At 44.7% G+C, this 22,120-nt stretch overlaps 1 protein-coding gene across 1 annotated transcript in view; it reads right to left on the minus strand.

The window, feature by feature from the left end:
• The window catches only part of LOC127450325 (alpha-1,6-mannosylglycoprotein 6-beta-N-acetylglucosaminyltransferase B-like), a 292,577-nt gene that overhangs the window by 158,534 nt on the left and 111,923 nt on the right, over positions 1 to 22,120 (minus strand). Inside the window, exon 7 of the mRNA XM_051714336.1 lies at positions 14,584 to 14,748. Within this exon, the coding sequence (XP_051570296.1) occupies positions 14,584 to 14,748 (165 nt within the window). The remainder of the gene's footprint in view (positions 1 to 14,583; positions 14,749 to 22,120) is intronic.

A 22,120-nucleotide genomic window follows, 5' to 3' on the forward strand; every position in this document is an offset into this window, starting at 1 on the left:
AAAGGATGCATATTGCTCTGTCCCTAGAGCAGCTTTGGGACTCTCTGATCACTGTCTGGTTCATCTTCTTCCAACCTACAGGCAGAAATTAAAATCAACCAAGCCAGTAGTAAGGACTGTAATGGACCAATGAAGCAGAGCAGGAACTACAAGCCTGCTTCGATTGCATAGATTGGAGTGTTTTTGAGGCTGCAGCCACAGACCTGGACGAGCTCACTGATACTGTTACATCATATATCAGTTTCTGTGAGGATATGTGCATTCCTACTAGGACTTATTTAAAGTTCAACAATGACAAACCGTGGTTTAGAGCAGAGCTTAGGCAGCTTCATCAGGCCAAAGAGGAGGGTGGGGATAAAATCTTGTACAATCAGTCCAGGAACACACTGAATAAGGAAATCAGAGTGGCTAAAAGAAGATACTCTGAGAAGCTGAAAAACAAGTTTTCAGCTAACAACCCTGCATCAGTGTGGAGTGGCATGCAACAACTCACAAATTACAGGACTCCTACCCCAAACCCTGTAGGGAACCAACAACTGGCTGATGACCTGAATGTGTTCTACTGAATATTTGAAAGGCCCAATCTCACACCCTACACCCACTCTGACCTTCACTTCACACAAACACCAACACCTCCTGCAACCCCCCTCCTCCCCCCTCCTGCTTCTCAACCTGCACTTAAGATCTGTGAAGATGATGTGAGCCGCGTCTTTCGGAAACAAAAGATGAGGAAAGCTTCAGGCCCAGATGGCGTCTCACCAGCGTGTCTTCGATCCCGTGCTAACCAGCTGGCCCCCATCTTCACACAGATCTTCAATAGATCACTGGAGCAGTGTGAAGTCCCATGCTGCTTCAAACGCTCAGTCATTATTCCTGTCCCAAAGAAACCAAAAATCACAGGACTTAATGACTACAGACCTGTCGCCCTGACGTCTGTGGTCATGAAATCATTTGAAAGACTGGTGTTGGCCCACCTGAAGAACATCACTGGACCCTTCCTAGATCCCCTTCAATTTGCTTATCGAGCAAACAGGTCTCTGGATGATGCAGTCAACATGGAATTGCATCATATCCTGCAACATCTGGACAGACCAGGGACATATGCAAGGATCCTTTTTGTGGACTTCAGTTTGGCTTTCAACACCATCATCCCAGCTATACTCCAGAATAAATTACACCAACTCTCTGTTCCCATGTCTATCTGTCAGTGGATTACCAGGTTTCCGATGGACAGGCAGCAGCTTGTGAAACAGGGGAAACTCACTTTTAGCACCTGTACAATCAGCACTGGTGCCCCCCAGGGATGTGTGCTCTCTCCACTACTCTTCTCCCTCTACACCAATGACTGCATCGCCAAGGACCCCTCTGTCAAGCTCCTGAAGTTTGCAGATGACACCACTGTCATTGGCCTCATCCGAGATGATGATGAGTCTGCATACAGAAGGGAGGTTGAACAGCTGGCTGTCTGGTGCAGTCAAAACAACCTCGAGATGAACTCGCTCAAAACGTTGGAGATCATTGTGGACTTTAGGAGGAACACCCCAACACTGACCCCCCCCCCCCTCACCATTCTAAACAGCACTGTGGCAGCAGTGGAGTCATTCAAGTTCCTGGGCACTACCATCTCACAGGACCTGAAGTGGGAGACCCACATTGACTCAAAGAAAAAGGCCCAGCAGAGGTTGTACTTCCTTCGCCAGCTGAGGAAATTCAACCTGCCACAGGTGCTGCTGATACAGTTTTACTCAGCAGTCATTGAGTCTGTCCTCTGCACTTCAATAACTGTCTGGTCTGGTTCAGCTATGAAATCAGACATCAGAAGACTACAAAGGACTGCTGAGAGGATTATTGGTTGCCCCCCCCACCCCACCTCCCACTTTTTCCCAGAGTGAGGAAAAAGGCTGGAAAAATCACTCTGGACCCCACTCACCCTGCCCACTACCTTTTTGGACTGTTACATTCTGGCCAAAGCTTCAGAGCTCTGAGCACCAGAACCGTCAGTCACAGGAACAGTTTTTTCCCTCAGGCTATCCATCTCATGAACAGTTAAATTGCCCCATTGAGCAATAACTATGCGCAATACACAGTTTAGTCTTTATTATATTTATCCAACACATCCAACCTCTTCTGCCATTTCATTCCTCTGGAAAAAACAAAAACAAAAAAACATTTGCACTGTACATAACAGATTTGTATTTGCACTGTATATAACAGATAACAGATTGTATTAGATTTGCACTACCTATGTGTATGTGTATATGTATGTGTGTGTCTGTACGTATGTGTATAATTAGTTTTTATTTTTTATAATTTATTTGTATTTATGTCTTGCTGCTGTTTTTGTATTGTTTTTGTATTGTTGTACACTGGAAGCTCATGTCACCAAGACAAATTCCTTGAATGTGTAAACATACTTGGCAATAAAGCTGATTCTGAAATGCCTCTTGATGTTGATGGTTTCATACTTTCAGAAGTCAATGATTCACTGCACAAAACACATTGTGATCGGCACAAATCGTTTTTATCCTTGTTTTAAGTGAAATCATATTTAATACACCTAGTCATACATCCCATAACCTTGCATTGACACATTCAGTTTTCAAGGATGAGAGTATGGCATGTAACCTGTTGTCATTTGCCTATTTTGGCTAGCTTCAACCAAGTGACAGATGAATTTGTGCCAAAATAGCATAGGGCTTAATTGGATGCACAGCCATTGACAACAATATAATAGTTTTCTCCTTACTTTTAAAAGTTTATAAGCCTATTTATTTGCTGTTATAGCTATATTAATATTATATTTTCTTACATTTAATTATATGCATTCAGGATTTGTTTTCGAGCCCTGCAACCAATTTGGGTTGCAACCACCCAGTTGAGAACCACTGCTTTTGATTATCTACTGTTCAAGGATCAGCAGTTACTAACAGGGCACAGATACAAAATACTGCTGAAAAAGAAAGATTGGAGGATCTGAGACAAATTACCCTACATAGACTCTTCACTAAAAACCGCCTTAAAAGGGTTACTGGCCCAGTCCTACCTTAGAAACTGAGTTTTGCAGAAATATATCAGACTATATGGTGAAACATTGATATCAGGGTACAAAATGGTCACATAAGGTACGCTGAGAGTATACACAGAGCCTTTTTTCCCTTTTACTAATCTTTAAATAAATCTTGAGAAGTGAGTGCTGTTAATAAAATTATGTGTCATTCCCTAATTCCCAAATAAACGTATATAACTTCAGTAAGGACATTTACATTTGCTTTAAGTTAAATTAATGTTAATAACTTAATGTTAATTTGTTTATGTATTAATTAATGTGTTAGCATTAAAGCGATTAATAAAGAGTATCATAGTGACAACAAAACAGTTGTGTTCACTAATGCTAACTGTAATCAGTTTTTTAAACATTACTGCATAATTTAACAGTTGTTGAAAGAAAATGCTAGATAAAATGGTTTGCCATGTCAGGCTTCATTCCAATGTAAGAATAACATTTTTATCATGAGCATTTAAATGAAATTCGCTCTTCAAGGAAATGAGCAATTAATTCATACGGGGCCTTAAACTTTATCTTGGTATGCAACAGTAACCAAAGAATTTTACAAAATAAATAAATGTTAAAGTGCTACCATAAGCCCATTTAAGTGTAATGAAACACTACAACATATTTTTAGAGACATTAACATACCTGTACATTATATGCTAGTGTTACATATGTTAGAATATCATTCATTATTTTTTAGTTGTACGGGTAAAATGCTCAACTGAAGATAAAAATATGAGTTTGAAACAACAAGATTGTGAGTAAATGATGAAATAATTTTCTGTTTTGGCTACACTATCCCTTTAAATATGTCTCATAATTATTCATGAGACCTTGTTGCCTTTCCCCAGACAGTAGATTGTTTAGACTTTCAGGACCATTGGTCGCAAAAAATGTATTTGCACGGTGCAAAAACACGGAAGAGTTGCATGTCTTCCCTCAAGACGCTAAGAGACTGGTGTCTCTGAAATATGTACATTCCATTTTAAGGGGAGAATTTTTACAAGTATTAGTAAACTGTGGTACAAATACAGTATCACCCTTGTATGAGATCTGACACTGGTTGCCTCGGCACCACAAATGCCATCTCTCCTTACTGACTGTGCTATTAACAGCAACTTTGCAAAAGTCTCAAAAAGTATTACACAAGCAAAAAAGTACCAAAAAAGTACCAAAAAAAAAAAAAAAAAAAAAAAAAAAAAACCTCAGCACTTCTTTGTGCATCAAATTATAGAAACAAATGACCTGTACATCCACTTGGGTGGAGGGAGAATGCTGAATGTGAAGACTGCTGAAAGGCTTTAACAGGATGTTTAACAGGACATCAGAGGTGTGACCCAGAGGAATGGGTAGAAAAAGAGCAAGCAAAGACATATGAACTGACAGATGAACCAATAACTATGACATGGGAAACCTGCCACCACAAACAAATTTACAGGGAACATAAATTACCTTGGAAATGCAATAATATTCACCAGTCTACCGCACAAGCAGCATACTTCACTCAAAGCAAATGGCTTTTTCATAGTCACAGTCAACCTCTTCACAGAAAACCACTTTTCTCTGTGACCGATAAAATTCTGCTCTCTAAAATGAATGAGAGTTCATTCAGAGTGTATATCTGGTCTGCAGCATGCTGTGAGACTCATTTAATTTAATCTAATGAGTCTGAAGTTGTTTATTCAGCCTTGGTACTAGGATATAAAATGAAAACAATCAGTCTGAGAAAACAATCACACTGAGTTTTGAAAAACGGAAATGGTACCTCTATACAAACTAAACTGCTATTAATCTTTATAATAAGAGCCCTACATGGACAGGACTAGTTTTAGATATTTTATTTATTTTATTTTATTTTTTTATTTATTTTTTTGAAGATGCATATTGTGCTTACAGTTCCATCTAAAACAAACATGTCTGTGTTTTAATAATATTTAAAAAAATATATATTTTATATATATATATATATATATATATATATATATATATATATATATATATATATTATATATATATAAATATTAAAAAAAGAATGGAGCAAATTAGCTACTATTTTGCAGCTAACTTGGGGGTCCTTTGAGAAACCAAATCTTTTTCGGATAGGAATGTCTGATTGTGGTATTGTACCTTTTTATTCACAATGCTTCTCATTTATTTGGACCTTTCTCATAATTCCACAATTAACTCAATAACTAAAAATTATGGATTTAGACTTTTTTTTTTCTTTTTGGCCTGAGAAGTCTACGTAGAAGTATACACTGTGGCTCAGTGGCACTGTCAAAACATTGCTCTGGGGTGTGTTTCCAGTACAACGATGTAACACTGCTTAACCACCATAGTACGAGAATCGTTGGAGAAATAAACTAGCTAGTCACGACTGTTTCCTGAAACCGTAGTAACTATGTCACACATTTATTGGTAAAACCATGTTGGTTCAAAAATATAGAGCGTCGTTAATCACGTTACTCACTGGGTGGAGGCAGGGGGCCACAGACAGCTGGGAAAGCATGCTAAATGCAAATAATAAAATGCAGCAAAACGTCATGGTTACTTGTGTAACCTCCGTTCCCTGATGGAGGAAACTAGATGTTGTGTCGCTGTAGTGACACTAGGGGTCACTCTTGGGAGCCCGAGACACCTCTGGTCTTTGATAAAAGGCCAATGAAAATTGGCGAGTGGTATTTGCTTGCCACTTCCCCGGACATACAGGTATAAATGGAGCTGGTATGCAACCACTCATTCAGGTTTTATGCCGAGGAGCCGAGACAAGGTCCAGCCATTTCAGCGGGTAGTTCAGCGTTGTGGCAGGAGGGACACAACGTCTTGTTCCCTCCATCAGAAAACGGAGGTTACACAAGTAACCATGACGTTCCCTATCTGTCACTCACTCAACATTGTGTCGATGTAGTGACACTAGGGGTCCCTATATGAAACGCCACAACTGGCTGAACTGTGTTACGTGAACTGGCAGTGTGTCGGGCAGACTACTGTGTGCCTCGTAGCCAGCACACCAGGTTGACACGTAACCTCCCCCAACATAGTTATGAGTGTCGAATGGCCCTTTGGGGACAAGTCGACTACCCAAAAGATAGAGACAGGCTAACCAGGTCGTGGCCTCTTTTCCGATTCTTTTTTCCACTCCCTAAAAAAGAAGGGGGATTATCCGACTGGGCCACCAGGTCTAGTCGGAGGGTGTCCCTCCCAAGGGGAATACACCGCGGAGACCACACCTCGCTCAAAGAGAAGGGGGCATATTTAAGTGGAAAAATACGTCACATGGTCTTTCCAACCATGTGGAGAGTCTTCAAGGTAGATCCTACCCAACGGGGGAGGAGTTACTACAAACATGGAGACTGGGGCAGAGGGGCTTTGCCCAATGAAGACGCAGTTTGCCAATAGGGAAACGAATTAGTGGACGATATACATCGCATGGGGTTAGCCTTACAGGGAACCGCCACATGCGGAGCACCTACCCCAGAACAGGACTCTTAGTTAGCACGTGTACTGGGCCGGCAGCGAGACTCTCCGAAAACTCGAGGGGTCACAGGATCATGTGATAGTAGCCCGGACCGAATTCCAGGCATGTTTCGCTGACAGAGAATGCTTGCAGGTCTCCTACTCTCTTGATGGAAGTGAGCGCAGTCAGGAGGGCAGTCTTCAAGGAGAGTGCCTTAAGCTCAGCTGACTGCAAAGGCTCAAAGGGGGCTCTCTGTAGACCCTGAAGAACTACAGAGAGGTCCCATGAGGGAACGGTGCGCAGTCTGGAGGGATTCAGCCTCCTGGTGCCTCTCAGGAACCTGATGATCAGGTGTACTTCCCTAAGGACTTACCGTCGACAGCGTCATGGTGTGCTGCTATGGTGGCAGCGTACACCTTCAAGGTGGAAGGGGACAGCCTCCCTTCCAACCTCTCCTGCAGGAAGGAAAGCACTGATCTGACTGCGCATCTCTGGGGTCTTCCCGTCAGGAAGAACACCACTTAGTGAACAGATGCCACTTAAAGGCATACAGGTATCTCGTAGAGGGGGCCCTAGCCTACCAAAGGTGGTAGACTGCTTAGGTCTTCCGCGTCCCGTCCAGGGGCCAGATTTGGAGATTCCAGAGGTCTGGTCGCGGGTGCCAGATGGTGCCCCGTCCCTGAGAAAGAAGCGGTCGCGAGGAGCGTGAGGTCCGAGAACCACATCTGGGTGGGCCAGTAGGGTGCTACCAGGACAACCTGCTCCTCATCCTCCATGACCTTGCACAGGTTTTGTGAAAGTAGGCTCACTGGGGGAAATGCATATTTGCGCAGGCCAGGGGGCCAGCTGTGTGCCAGCGTGTCTATTCCGAGTGGGGCCTCGGTCAGGGCGTACCAGAGCGGGCAGTGGGAGGATTCTTGGGAGGCGAACAGGTCCACCTGTGCCTGTCTGAATCTAATTGAACCTGAGGGTGGAGTCTCCACTCTCCCCTGAGAGTAACCTGCCGTGATAGCGCGTCCGCTGTAGTGTTGAGGTTGCCCGGGATGTGAGTGGCTTGCAGCGACTTGAAGTGCTGCTGACTCCAGAGGAGGAGACAGCGGGCGAGTTGTGACATACAACGAGAGTGCAGACCGCTTTGGCAGTTGACATATGCTACCATTGCTGTGTTGTCTGTCCGAACTAACACGTGCTTGCCCTGGATCAACAGCCAAAACCTCCACTGGACGAGCAGAATTGCCAACAACTCAAGGCAGTTGATGTGCCAATGCAGTCGCGGGCCTGTCCACAGGCCGGCAGCTGCATGCACATTGCAAACAGCGCCCCAGCCCGTTTTGGAGGCGTCAGTCGTGACCACGATGTGCCTGGAGACCATTTCTAGGGGAACACCTGCCCGTAGAAACGAGAGGTCGGTCCAATGGCTGAAAAGACGGTGACAGTCCGGCGTGATGATCACGCGATGTGTCTCGTGGTGCCATGCCCATCTCGGGACTCGAGTCTGAAGCCAGTGCTGAAGCGGTCTCATATGAATCAACCCGAGCGGGGTGGCTACCGCTGAGGATGCCATATGCCCCTGGAGCCTCTGAAAAAGTTTCAGTGGAACCGCTGTTTTCTGTTTGAAAGCCTTCAAACAGGCCAGCACCGACTGGGCACGCTCGTTCGTAAGGCACGCTGTCAAAGAGACTGAGTCCAGCTCCAAGCCGAGAAAAGAGATGCTCTGAACTGGGAGGAGCTTGCTCTTTTCCCAGTTGACCCGAAGCCCTATTCGGCTGAGGTGTGAGAGCACCAAGCCCCTGTGTGTGCACAACATGTCCCGAGAGTGAGCCTGGATTAGCCAGTCATCGAGATAGTTGAGAATGCGAATGCCCATCTCCCTTAATAGGGCAAGGGCTGCCTCTGTGACCTTCATGAAGATGTGTGGAAACAGGGATAGAGACAGGGATAGGACTTTGTACTGATACGCCTGACCCTCGAATGCAAACCGCAGGAAGGGTCTGTGTCGAGGAAGGATCAAGACGTGGAAGTACGCGTCCTTCAGGTCTATCACCGTGAACCAATCTTGATGCCGGATGCTCTCCAGAATGCGTTTTTGTGTCAGCATCTTGAACGGGAGTCTGTGTAAGGCCCGGTTCAGTACTCGCAGGTCCAAGATTGGCCGCAACCCACCGCCTTTTTTCGGTACGATGAAGTAGGGGCTGTAAAACCCCTTCTTCATCTTGGCCGGAGGGACAGGTTTTATCGTGCCCTTCCGTAAGAGGGTAGCGATCTCCGCACGCAAGGTAGCAGCATTTTCGTCCTTGACCAAGGTGAAGTGGATACCGCTAAATCTGGGCGGGTGTCTGCTGAACTGAATCACGTAGCCGAGTCAGACGGTCCAGATCAGCCATCGCGATGGATTGGAAAGCGCAACCCACGCATCCAAGTTCTGCACAAGGGGGACCAAGGGGACAACGTCGTCGGACGTTACGGCAGGTGGGGCCACACGGCGGGGCAGAGCTCGAGGTGCCACACCACATCGTGGCTGTGCTGAGTCTAGGGACATCGAAGCACTTACCCGGCTCCTTGTTACCACCCCCGGAACAGCCTGGGATGGGGGAGGAAGAGGCCTGTCCTCGTAACCCATGGAGACTACCACATCAGGGCAGCTGTGTGCCACAGCTGGGCACTCAGGGGCGGGAAGACCACTGCTGGAGCGCCAATCCTGTAAGGAAAAACCCGTGGACGGTAGTTGTGATGACAACCGTGCAGACCGGGTATGTGACCAAGGGAGGAAGGAAACCGCTCTTTTGCTGAACTGTTGGGTACTGCAGCCATTTGGGCATGTGGCGAAATCAAACAAAAAGGCAACAAAAGATTTTCCACCCGGCCCTCCTCCGGGGGATGGAGTGGTTTTCTTACCAGCTCCAGGTGAATGGATGTCGTCGTCCCTTGGTCGCCCATCTCAGGGGCGATTTGATGACCTCCGTGGGTTCTTAGCGGCCGACTGTGAGACGGGTAGCGTCTGCTTCCTGCGGTGGGCTCCATGCTGGGGATAGGCCGAAGGGGCGGGCTGCGGCGTAGCCGGTGTAGTCACTGCAGGGGGACGCTCTTGGCAACGAGCAGACAGGGTGCGGGATCTTGAGCCTGCTGCTGCTTCATCGCCGAGAACTGCTGTGTAAAGTCCTCGATGATGTTGCTGAATAGGCCAGCCTGGGAAATGGGGCAGCAAGAAACCATGTCTTGTCGGCCTCACCCATCTCGACCAGGTTGAGCCAAAGGTGGTGATCCTGGACACATCGTCCGCCCGAGAGACCGCGCCGTGACTTCGTCACTCGGAGAGCGATGTCGGTCGCCGACCGCAGTTCCTGCATCAAATCTGGGGCGGAACCACCCTCATGTAGTTCTTTCAACGCCTTGGCTTGGTGGACCTGCAGGAGAGCCATGGCGTGCAGGGCAGAGGCGGCTTGTCCAGCAGCGCTGTAGGCTTTAGCCATCAGGGATGACGTGAATCTGCAGGGCTTGGATGGGAGCTTAGGGCGTCCGCACCAGGTGGCGGCACTCTGCGGGCATAGGTGCAACGCAAGCGCCTTATCCACTGGGGGAATCGCCGTATAGCCCCTGGCCGCCCTGCCATCGAGGGTAGTGAGGGCGGGGGAACTGTGGAATCGGGGCTGGGCAATAAAAGGTGCCTCCCACGATTTTGTCAACTCCTCGTGCACTTCCGGGAAGAAAGGCACTGGAGCGGGGCATAGCTGCTTTGAGTGGCGCCTCAAGCCCAGGAACCAATCATCAAGCTGAGAGGGTTCAGGGGAGAGCGGAGGGTTCCACTCTAACCTGACGCTCCCAGCCTCCCGGGAAAGCATGTCCATCATTTCTGCATCAGCCTGTGGCTGGGCAATCGTCCCTGAGGGGGGGAGCCCAGCTGAGGCTTCTGCGTCCGACTGGACAAGCCCGCTCTCCGATGCTGCGCTCGAGAGCTCATCATCTTCGAGGGCTCCAAACAAGAGGCCAGACTCACTGTGAGACGAGCCGGCGGACTCATCCGGAAGCCCTACTGGGGCAGACAAGCATGCTGGGGAATGGGAGGTCCGCGGGGGGATACCCGGCAGAGGCGATCCCATTGGGGTCCCCAAATCGCCCCCAATGCTAGCTGCGCTGGCCTCATACCCGTAGGTAGAAGGACCGAGGCGGGGAGCCGCTGGGGTGGCTTGCTTTCTTACGTTGCCATGGTCGTGTTCTCGCAGTGAGAACATGAACCAACCACAAATGCTGCCTCCGTGTGGGTTGCACCCAGACACTAAAGACAGCAATCATGACCATCTGAAGTTGAGAGATAACGACCGCAACCAGGAATAACACATTATCGGAAAGGCATCTTTAAAAATACACGTCTTTAAAAAGACGTTCCATGTGTGCGCTCTTTTAGAGAAATACACTCTTTTAGAGGAAAAAGCTCTTTCAGAAATTATACTCTCTTTTTTTCTGCCGAAGCGTCCAAGGGCGTTCTCTGCAGTGCACCAGTGCAGAGGAGGGAGAAGCCGCTGAAATGCGCCGTCAGATCCAGCAGAGGTGAATGAACAGTAGAAATTCAGCTCAGTGAGCATGACCGTTTGGCTCCGAAGAGAAAATCTGAATGAGTGGTTGCATACCAGCTCCTTTTATACCCATATGTCCGGGGACATACGGCCTTTTGTCAAAACCAGAGGTGTCTCTGGCTCCCAAGAGTGACCCCTAATGTCACTACATCGACACAACATCGAGTGAGTGACAGATGGGGAACACGTAGTCATGTAAATTTAGGATAGAAAAATAAACATTTAAGGGCAGGAGAAAACACTTTCCATATCTTTTGTTATTGACATTGAAGGCTGACTGCAATGTTTTTTCTTTGCATGTCAATAACTAACTACTGAGAGTATAAAATGGTGCATGATTTTGGTACTGTGTTAGGTCTGTGATAGAAATGTTGTAAAAAGTGTATACATTTTCAGGAAATGTTTATAGAATGTCTGGAAAATTATGCTGTGAATTGAGGAACTAGGACCAGCTTAGACATTTTAATGCTTATGAATAACTCTGCATAGAACAGGGACTTTTTGCTTAAAAATAAGATTTGAACCAATCAGAATGAAGTAAGCAAGTACGATGGGATGTCATCATGCAATGTAACATACATAAGCTTATGTTTAACTTTGTTTGAAGAGTTGCCCACTGCTGCGTCTGATAAAGTTTGTAAATCAAGGTTTGTCTGAGTTATCACTGCACAGCAAAAGAGCAGGATGCATGAGACCCTCAGATAAGAATATAGTGAGTGTATCGGTGCTGAGAGCAGAACTTACAGTAAGACTCTCAGATTAGATCATTTAGTGAGTACTGGTGCTCAGGTAGGATATATGAGACCTCCGCTGGAGTGAGAATGTCTTAAAATACTGGAGGCCTTCAACCTCTCGGTTAGAGGCCATATTGTTAGATATCTGGGAAACCAGTGAAGGATTCGAGTCTGGGGCCAGATTCACGAAACGTTCTTAAGACGAAAATTCTTCTTAACTTCCAATTTCTTCTTCATTTCCAACTTAAGATAAAAAGTTACGAATATTTTGTATTCCCGAAAAAAAGTCTTAAAGTTGAAAGTTCTAATCTTTTATCTTAAGATTGTTAAAAAAAGAAAAACGTTTTAAAAATCATTGTAACTAACATTTTAAGGTTAGGATAACCTCACAGTTGTCTTAAATCCTAAAAGGTAAGATGTTTAATGAATTTACTGGGTTGGTTCAAATGTGATGCAGTCGGAAGTCGTGGGCTGTTTATGTAGAAATTTTATTTTATACCAAAACACATTTTTGATTTTTATGTTATTTTTATTTTCAGCTTTCAAACTATATAAATGTTATCAATAAATTCAAACAATAAATATTGTTTTGAAGCTTAATTCTTAATGTGGTGACCAATCATGCCAAGTCAATTCAGTATTGCGCTCTCTTTCCACGATCTTTAGAGTCAATAGAATCATCCAGCATTTACATTTAAAAAATGATCGTGAGGTGTTTGCTACTTCAAAAAAAAGCTTAATCCTAAGGTGTTTAATTAATTTACTGTGTTGTTTCAAATATGATACGTTCTATCATGTTGAGTCAAAAGTCACAGTGGGCTCTTTATGAAGAAATGTGATTTTACACGTTTTTGACTTATTTTTATTTTCAGCTTTCAAACCATGTTTATGTTATCATGAAATTCCAACAATAAATGTTGTTTTGAAGCTTCTTAATCTGGTGACCAGTCAAGCTAGTCAATTTAAACAGATGCACTGAATATCGCTCTCTCTGCGATCTTTAGAGTCCATAGAATCATTACAATTATATCATAAGAAAGCAGAGACTGTCATTTTTTACTTTAGCACATAAAACTTAAAATGTGTTTCTGGGTCAAAGCGCCTCAAAACGATGGAGAGGGTCACAGATATTAGGCGTTGCAACATTTTAATACTAGTAGGACCTATATGATGGTTAATGTTGTCAATCTAACACATCTCACGCACTTTACATTTAAAAAAAATATTGTGAGGTGCTTGCTACATAAAAAAAAATAAATAAATAAATAAAAAAGAGGTTAAGATAGAACAATTTACCAGTGTTGAAGTATTGAATTTGTTGTATTTAGGGTGACCAGACATCCCGAAAAAAAACCAGGACAATGCGATTTTACGAGTCGTGTCCCACGTCCCGACAGAGTTACAGTCGGGACACCTTTTGTCCCGATAATCAGTTTTAGCCTAATATTTTATGATAATGATCATTGCTGTGCTTTGTGCTTTTTCTGTAGTGAGAAACGTGTGACGGGTAATGAGAGAATCATTCATTCTCGCAGTCTCAGAATCAGTGGAGCTTTTTCCCCTGTGATAAATGTTCCCCTCATCACCGCCTCCCACCTCTGCTGCTGCCTCTCAGACAATAAGAAAAGTTCACTCACCCACTAGAAGCCAAAAAAACAAGGAAGGGAGGAATGATAATAGTCGAACAGCACAGGTCAAGGTAATCAAATAACAAAAAATGCATTCCCTGGTAATAATTACCAGAGCATCTTACTGGTTTTAATCCCATCCGAAACGAGCATATCAGTATTTTTTACAGATTTTTTCTGGACTGCGTGTTCCCGTGCCAATTAATATTACAGTGTCTTTTATCTTCTATAAAATGCCCTGAAAAAAACAACCCAGGTAAAGGTATAGTCCACAGCAAATTGATATGCTGGTAAAAGGCCAGTGAATCTGCGCTGTCTGTGAGCACTTTAACTATAGTTGTTTCTGAAGTTCTCCGTGTCTGAAGACTTTGGTCAAAGAAAACAGGAATGAGAAGATATGTCCTAATTTTTTGTCATGGTCATCTGGTCACCCTAGTTATATTACACAAGGCAGCCCATGAGCTGGCTAGTACTGTATAATCAGACAATGTTATAGCCTGTCATTTTATTCTTATGAAAAAAATTAAGATGTCCTTTAGAAAAAAATTTAGAACTTCTTAAGAATTTTTCAAGAATTGCACTTAGGAATATTCTTACAAACTTCTTATAATTTATCACAAGAACTTTCTTATTTTTTTCTTAAGACATTAATGTGAATCCGGCCCCAGCACTTGAGGCACAACCAGTTGAGAACAACTGGTTTAGAAAACTACTCCAATCCAAATATAGCTAAAGAAGGCATTATTTTACAAGTTAACCAGTAACACTTTACAATAAGGTTGTATGAACTAACACGAACTAACAATGAGCTAAACTAACAGCATTTATTAATTGTGGTTAAGGTTAATTTTTACATATACATTTATTTAAAAAAAAAAAAAAAAATTTGCATATGTAAGCATTAGTTAATACATTATCAACTGATATTAAGTAGTAATAAGAAATAGCATATTTATAAATTAAAGTTAACCAAGACTAATAAATGCTGTAAAAATAATTTTTCATTGCAAATTCATGATACATTGCAAAACTTATAACCTAAAGTTAACGTACTGAATCTTATTGTCAAGTGTTGCCAGTAAACCTCATTATATCCTGTAATGCCTTTAATTTACATTCTTTAGACAATGTGACAGCTCACCCTCTTCTGCTCTCTGTACTGACTGTGCAGACGTTCATCAAGTCTGCGAGCAGCTGCAGTCCACTGCGCAGCCAATCTTTGCATTCGCCTCCTCATGAAGCTTAAAGATTCTTTTCCTGAGCCGACCTGCTCCAACAGAACAGCCAAATCGGAGCGGAGAAATGCCTTTAGAAAGAGAGACAAGGTGAGAGAAAAGAGCAAAATTGCCTGCTATGGTACTATAAATGAAAGATGTGTCATTTGACAAAGACAGATTATGACATAGTTTTAAACAATTCAAAATCATGCTGGGAACAGCAGTGTGGACTTTAGAGAGGTAATTTCACCTGGCAGGGGAATGCTACATGCTACTGGGGGGGGGGGGGGGGGTGTATGACATCTCTATTCAGCCCTTTTTAGAGTTCTGTGATGTTATGTGTATAAGAGTTAACAGCTTGAACTCTTTCACTTGAAACGACACTGTGAGAGAACCTTACACACTACACGCATTGCACGTTATCTAGCTAGCATAGTTCAGACATTGTTGCGTGTGTAAACAGCAAAACACATATGAGATCAGATTTTTCTTTTCAATTATGATTTAGTTCACTTATAAATGTGATTCTGAATCTAAAGAAAAAAAAACATCTCACATTTAAACACACTTGGCAGTGATCAAACACATGAGAGAGTTTGCAGTAAAGTTTGGTGTTAGCATCAGTTTTGGGTGTAATCTGATTGCAAAATGATTGTAATCTAATTACTTTTTAGTTAAATTAGTGTAACACATTACATTTTAAGTTCTTGTAATACAATTGCAGTCACTGACTTTTAATTAAGGTAATTACGATAACACTTTACAGCAAGGTTCCATTTGTTAACATTAGTTGATGCATAAGGTATCATGAACAAACAATATATATATATATATATATATATATATATATATGTATGTATGTGTGTGTGTGTGTGTGTGTGTGTGTGTGTGTGTCAGGATAAATAGAGGACCCAGATGCAGGTAACAGTTCAAATTATATTGAATTAATAATTGAGTGGTAAACACAGCAGGTGAAAAACAGTAAGAGAAGTCCAATGGCGAAGATGATGAAGATGACGATGAAGCTTGGCAAGTAATGACTGCAGTGAGGTGGGATGATGAAGGCAGAGAAGAACAAATGCAGAGAGTACTGAGAGAGATATTAGACTGGAGCACAGGAAAACAGGTAAAAGGTAAATCCAACTAAAAAACAAGAAATAAACGTGAGCATGGGAGAGAACAAAAAGCACAGCACACGAGAACGATCCGACAAACACAACTCACACAAAGGGCTGCTTATAAAGGGTAAGGGAGATAGCGGGCAGGTGTCGCGTTAATCAGGCAGCGGCTGGTAATAAGCATTGCTGAGCAACTCCGCCGTGTAATTAACGCCACACCCGCAACAACACAAGCGAAGACGCACAAAACAAACTGGGGCTGAATCCTCCCATGAGAGTACCCCCTTCCTACATGCGCCCCCAGGGCCGGTGACCTGGCATTGGTGGAACCTGTCAATGAGGGAATGATCAAGTATGTCCCATGCAGGGACGCAACATCTCTCCTCCGGACCGCAACCTTTCCAGTCCACCAAATACTAGAACCCGCAATGGGCGGATTTATCGGAGAGTGAAAAACAGGCTTAATTTTAGAGACGTGGAAAGTGGGGTTGACTCTCCTGTACGCTAGAGGCAATTTTAGACGGACTGTTACCGGGCTAAGGATCTTGGTAACAGGGAATGGGCCAATAAATTTGGGATCTAGTTTATTGTATATGGAACGCAAAGGAATATCCTTAGAAGGAAGCCACACTTTTTGACCTGCTATGTAGACGGGAGGCTTGGGCCTTAGTGCGGCATCCCACCTGGATGAGAGTCTGTCTGGCTCTCTTCCAGTTGCAACAGCACCTCTGGATGAACGCATGGGCAGAGGGGACCGTGACTTCGGGTTCCAGTGCTGGAAATAGAGGTGGCTGGTAACCTAAACTAGTCTGAAATGGAGATAGGCCCGTGGATGAAACTGGCAAAGATTTGTGTGCGTACTCCACCCACGCAAGTTGCTGACTCCAAGAAGAGGGACTGTGGGAAGTCAAACACTGTAAAGTTCTCTCCAGGTCCTAATTCGCTCGCTCAGCCTGCCCATTGCTCTGAGGATGGAACCCAGAGGTAAGACTGACAATAACCCCCAGTAACCTACAAAACTCCTTCCAAAATGTGGAAACAAATTGGGGCCCCCGTCAGAGACCACATCCGTCGGGAGGCCATGAAATCGAAAGACGTGGTCAGCGACAACAGTCGCTGTCTCTCTAACAGAAGGTAATTTGGGTAGAGGAATGAAATGCGCTGCCTTCGAGAACCGGTCCACTATGGTAAAGATGACTGTAAATCCCTGGGGGTGAGGGAGGGCAGTAATAAAATCGAGGGCAATATTGGACCAGGGTCTCAAAGGCACTGACAGCGGCTGAAGAAGTCCCACTGGGGGCAAACTGGAAGTCTTAGAACAAGCACAAACCGAAAAGGCGACCACAAACTGATGAACATCACGTGCCATGCATGACCACCAAAATCTCTGTCTGACCAGAGCCAGGGTGCGCCCAACTCCAGGGTGACAGGCTACTTTGGAGCAATGACACCAACGGATAATGTCTGGATGGACAGACAAATGTCCCGGTGGGGTTTTAAGCAGGGGCGTTACTCTTTGTAAGGCCGTGCGGACCTTCGACTCAATCTACCAGGACACTGCCGCCACCACCAACTTGGTAGTGACGATAGGTTCTGGAGAGATCGGCACTCGGAACGATCAAAAATACGAGACAAGGTGTACGGTTTGATGTTTTTGGAACTAGGACAATAAGAGATGGAAAAATTTAAGTGACTGAAAAAAAGAACCCACCGGGCTTGCCTGGAGTTCAGACGTTTGGCAGAGCGAATGTACTCAAGAATTTATGATCGGTCCAGACAGTGAAAGGTACCCCAGACCCTCTAACCAATGGCACCACTCCTCCAAGGCTAACTTGATTGCCAGCAACTCATGTTTACCAGTGTCATAATTTCGTTCAGCAGGGGACAAACGATGGGAGAAAAAGGCACATGGATGCATCATGTCATCGGAGGGACTCCGTTGGGAGAGTACCGCACCTACCCCCACATCTGACACATCTACCTCCACAACAAACTGACGAGATGGGTCAGGGGTAATGAGAATGGAGGCCGAAACAAAGCAGCCCTTGAGTTTGGAGAAGGCCAGGTCGGCCTCCTTGGACCAGCGAAACTCAGTCTTGGTGGAGGTAAGGTCCATCAGAGGATGGCTAGTTGGCTGTAATTGCGAATAAAACGCAGGTAAAAATTGGTGAAACCCAATAATCTCTGCATGGCCAGGGTAGGCCAATCTACCACAGCCTTAATCTTAGCTGGGTCTACCTGAATCCCCTCCGGTGACACGATGAATCCCAGAAAGGTTACCGATCGAGTGTGGAACTCGCACTTCTCGGCCTTGACAAAAAGCCCATTCACTAGCAGCCATTGGAGCACTCGTCTGATGTGCTGAACATGTTCCTGGAGAGAATGAGAAAAAATCTGAATGTCATCCAGGTAAACAAAAATGAACTGATCAATCATATCTCTCAGCATGTCAATGACTAATGCCTGGAAGACTGCGGGGGCATTGGCTAAGCCAAAAGGCATCACTAGATACTCAAAGTGCCCCTAGGGGTGTTAAAAGCAGTCCTCCACTCATTGACCTTTCTGATGTGGACCAGATGATAAGTATTGCGAAGGTCCAATTTCGTGAAAAAGTTTGCACCCCGCAGACGCTCGAAGGCTGATGACATCAATGGTAAAGGGTAGGTGATCTTAATGGTGATGTCATTCATTTTCTGATAGTCAATACAGGACTGAAGGGAACCATCCTTCTTTTCCACGAAAAAGAACCCTGCACCTGCTGGAGAAGAAAAGGGTCGAATGATCTTGACTGCCAGAGAATCAGAAATGTATTTCTCCATGGCCTCCCTTTCAGGAGCCGAGAGCGAGTATAAACCACCCTTGGGGGGAAATGTACCTGATTTAAACTCAATAGCACAATCATAGGGACGATGAGGAGGAAGAGATGCAACCCGAGACTTACTGAACACCCCTCTCAGGTCGTGGTACTCCATGGGAACTCTGGAAACATCCACCGGTTCATCCTGCAACACAGAACAAGAAACAGGGGAAGGCGCAGACAAAAGGCAAGAAGCATGACTGAAAGTACTCCAAGCCAAAATCGTGTTGCCAGACCAGCAAATGTGAGGATTGTGTGTGGATAACCATGAATGTCCTAGGACGACTGGGGTGAGTGGAGAGTCAATGATGTAAAATGAGGTGAGTTCAGAATGATTACCAGAGACAATGAGGTTTAAGGCGGTGGTGCAGTGAGTTATTTCCGTAAGTTGAATGTTGCATAGAGTATTGACCGGAATCTTGACATTGAGAGTAGATGTGGGGATCTTGAGAACCTTGACCAGAGAAGCATCAATGAGGTTGGCTTCAGCACCAGAGTCGACTAAGGCTTGACAGGAGTGATGCAGAGAACCCCACTGCAGTCGTACCGGGAGGAGAGTGGAAGATGAGGATTTCCATTGGAATGAACTACCCACCAGTAACCTCTGAACTACTGGTGGGCTCTCTCTTTTACACGACAGGAACATGCTTGATGACCTGGAGATCCAGAGTAGAGACACAGACATTGTGTGCATCGGCGGTTCTTTTCCTCCCGGGACAACCGAGCTCTGCCCACCTGCGTGGGTTCTCCCTCTGATAACTGGCTGACCGCAACCTGACTCAAAACTCCCCTGGGAGGTGACAAAGCATACGGTAGATTCTCATGAGTTGCTGTGGATCCTAGATGCAAGCGACACTGAAGACGTGCATCCACTCGAATCGCAAGATCAACCAGTCCATTTAAAGTCTTGGGTAGATCCAGAGCATAGATCTCGTCCTTGATGCGGTCAGCCAACCCATGCAGGAATAAGTCCCACTGCACCTCCTCATTCCAGTTGCAACTAGCAGCAAGTGTCCGAAACTCGATGGAATACTCTGATACTGATAGCGTTCCTTGGTGAAGTTCAGCTAAAGCATGTGCTGCCTCTCTGCTATGTGCTGCATGGTCGAAGACCTTCCAGAGTTCATCAGCGAAGGACTGGAATGAGGCGCAACATGGATGTTTCTGTTCCCACACTGCCGTCCCCCACAGACATGCCCGACTAGTTAGAAGCGAAATAACATAAGCCACCATGGATTGGGTGAAAAGCACTGAGAAAAGCTCTGCAAAAGTTAGGCTCACCCGAATAGGATGTTGGAGGGTTGATCCGTGGTTCAGATCATGAAGCAGTGGGTGGTACTGATGCCCTGCGGAGGCGGCAGTGGCGGTGTGGGCGCAGGGGACTCATCTTGAGACGACAGTTGCTGGACGAGGGAGGAGAGCTCGGTGAATTGCGCTGCCAAAGCTTTGATTGCTCACCCGGTGGATCTCGCAACCTCCTCTTGCTGAGCGAGACGGGAATCCTGACGAGTGAGGGACTGCTGGATTTCAGCAAGTCCTACTGGGTCCATGATAATGGTCGGATCGTTATGTCAGGATAAATAGAGGACCCAGATGCAGATAACAGTTCAAATTATATTTAATGAATAACTGAGTGGTAAACACAGCAGACAAAAAACAGCAAGAGAAGTCCAGTGACGAAGATGATGACGACGAAGATGAAGGCAGAGAAGACCAAATACAGAGAGTACTGAGAGATATTAGACTGGAGTACAGGAAAACAGGTAAAGGTAAATCCAATAAACGATGAGCATGGGAGAGAAATAAACATGAGCATGGAAGAGAACAAAAAGCACAGCACACGAGAACGATCCGACAAACACAACTCACACAAAGGGCTGTTTATAAAGGGGAAAGGAGATAGCGTGCAGGTGTCGCATTTATCAGGCAGCGGCTGGTAATATGCGTTGCTGAGCAAAGCCGCGTAATTATACTGTATATATATATATATATATACAGCATTAATTAGTATGTTAATGTCAGTTAATAAAAATACAAATACAAATGTTAGTTTATGTTAGTTCATGCATTAACTAATGTTAACAATAAAATTTTTGATTTTAAAATTGTTCACTGTTAGTTCATGGTAACAAATGTTGTTAACTAATGTTAACAAATGGAACCTTATTGTAAAGTATTACCGTAATTATTTTTAACTACATTCCTTGGGTCACACACATTTTTAAAATAAAATCATTTAAAATACATTTATAATAAATAAAAATAATATTATTTATAATTTCAATGTATATGTGATGAGGAAGAGGGCATGGCCGGGCCGTGAGAATGCACGCCCAGTGCTGAATTGTCCAGATCACTGTGAAGTCTTGCCAATTCACCCTTTGTCTTGCATTTCTGAGCGTTACCTTTATCTACTGCCTGCCTGTGTTGATTATTGCCTGTCCCTTGGATTACCCCTTTGTTTACCGTCTTTGATTTGTTACTTCGTTTGGATTGCTTACCTGGTTTTGACCTCTTCCTGTATAACTACGATTGCTATTAAACTCTGCACATGGATCTTCACTCTGTGTCTGCCTCTGACTCATTACAGAAGACTTCACCGATGTCAGATCCAGCGGAGTTTCCTTCTCTTCCAGCTGCTTTCACGTTTCAAGCTGAACAGCTGGCAGCTCACCACTGTCAACTGCAACAGCTTTCCTCTGCCATGGAAGAGGTGTTAAGTTATTTGTGCACCGCTTCCCCAGCCAGGTCTCCAACACCAGCTGCAAATCCAGCCCTCACACCATCATTAACCACTCCCTTGGAAGCCTCTTCGAGTCAGCCGAATCTCACTCTCCCAGAGAGCTTCAGCCAGGTCAGTATGATGGTTTTTTACTACAATGTAGCATATCGTTCAAACTTCCTCCTGCTTCCCCACTGAGGAGTCCAAGGTGGCCTTTATCACCTCTTTGCTCCCAGTTCAAGCACTGGACTGGGCTACAGCAGTATGGAATCAGAATAGTGAGATACATAACTCTCTTGAAGCTTTCTTTTCCCATTTCATTCACTTTACACAAGGGAGTTCAACGGCAGCTGACTATGCACTCGCATTTCATACTCTTGCAGTGCAAACCGGATGGGCTGATGCACCACTCAAAACCATCTACCACAATGGACTCACGCATCAACTTCAGGTAGAGATGGCCAACCGAGACGTAATCCTCTCTCTAGACCAGTTTATTACTCTCTCAATCAAACTGAACAATTTGAAGCAGAGCCGCACTCCAGCTACCCTGTCTTCACCTCCTCAACTACCTGCCATAACAACGCCTCTACACGAGCCTATGCAGTTGGGTCGCTCTCGTCTGTCGGGAGAGGAACATCAAAGACGTATCCAGTACAAACTGTGCCTGTACTGTGGAGAACCCGGCCATTTCCTCTCCTCCTGTCCCTCAAGTTCCTCCCTACCCACTAATACTTCGGTGAGTACTGACAAGTCTTATTTGT

This window comes from Myxocyprinus asiaticus, chromosome 13 (assembly GCF_019703515.2).
Source record: "Myxocyprinus asiaticus isolate MX2 ecotype Aquarium Trade chromosome 13, UBuf_Myxa_2, whole genome shotgun sequence".
NCBI lineage: Eukaryota > Metazoa > Chordata > Actinopteri > Cypriniformes > Catostomidae > Myxocyprinus > Myxocyprinus asiaticus.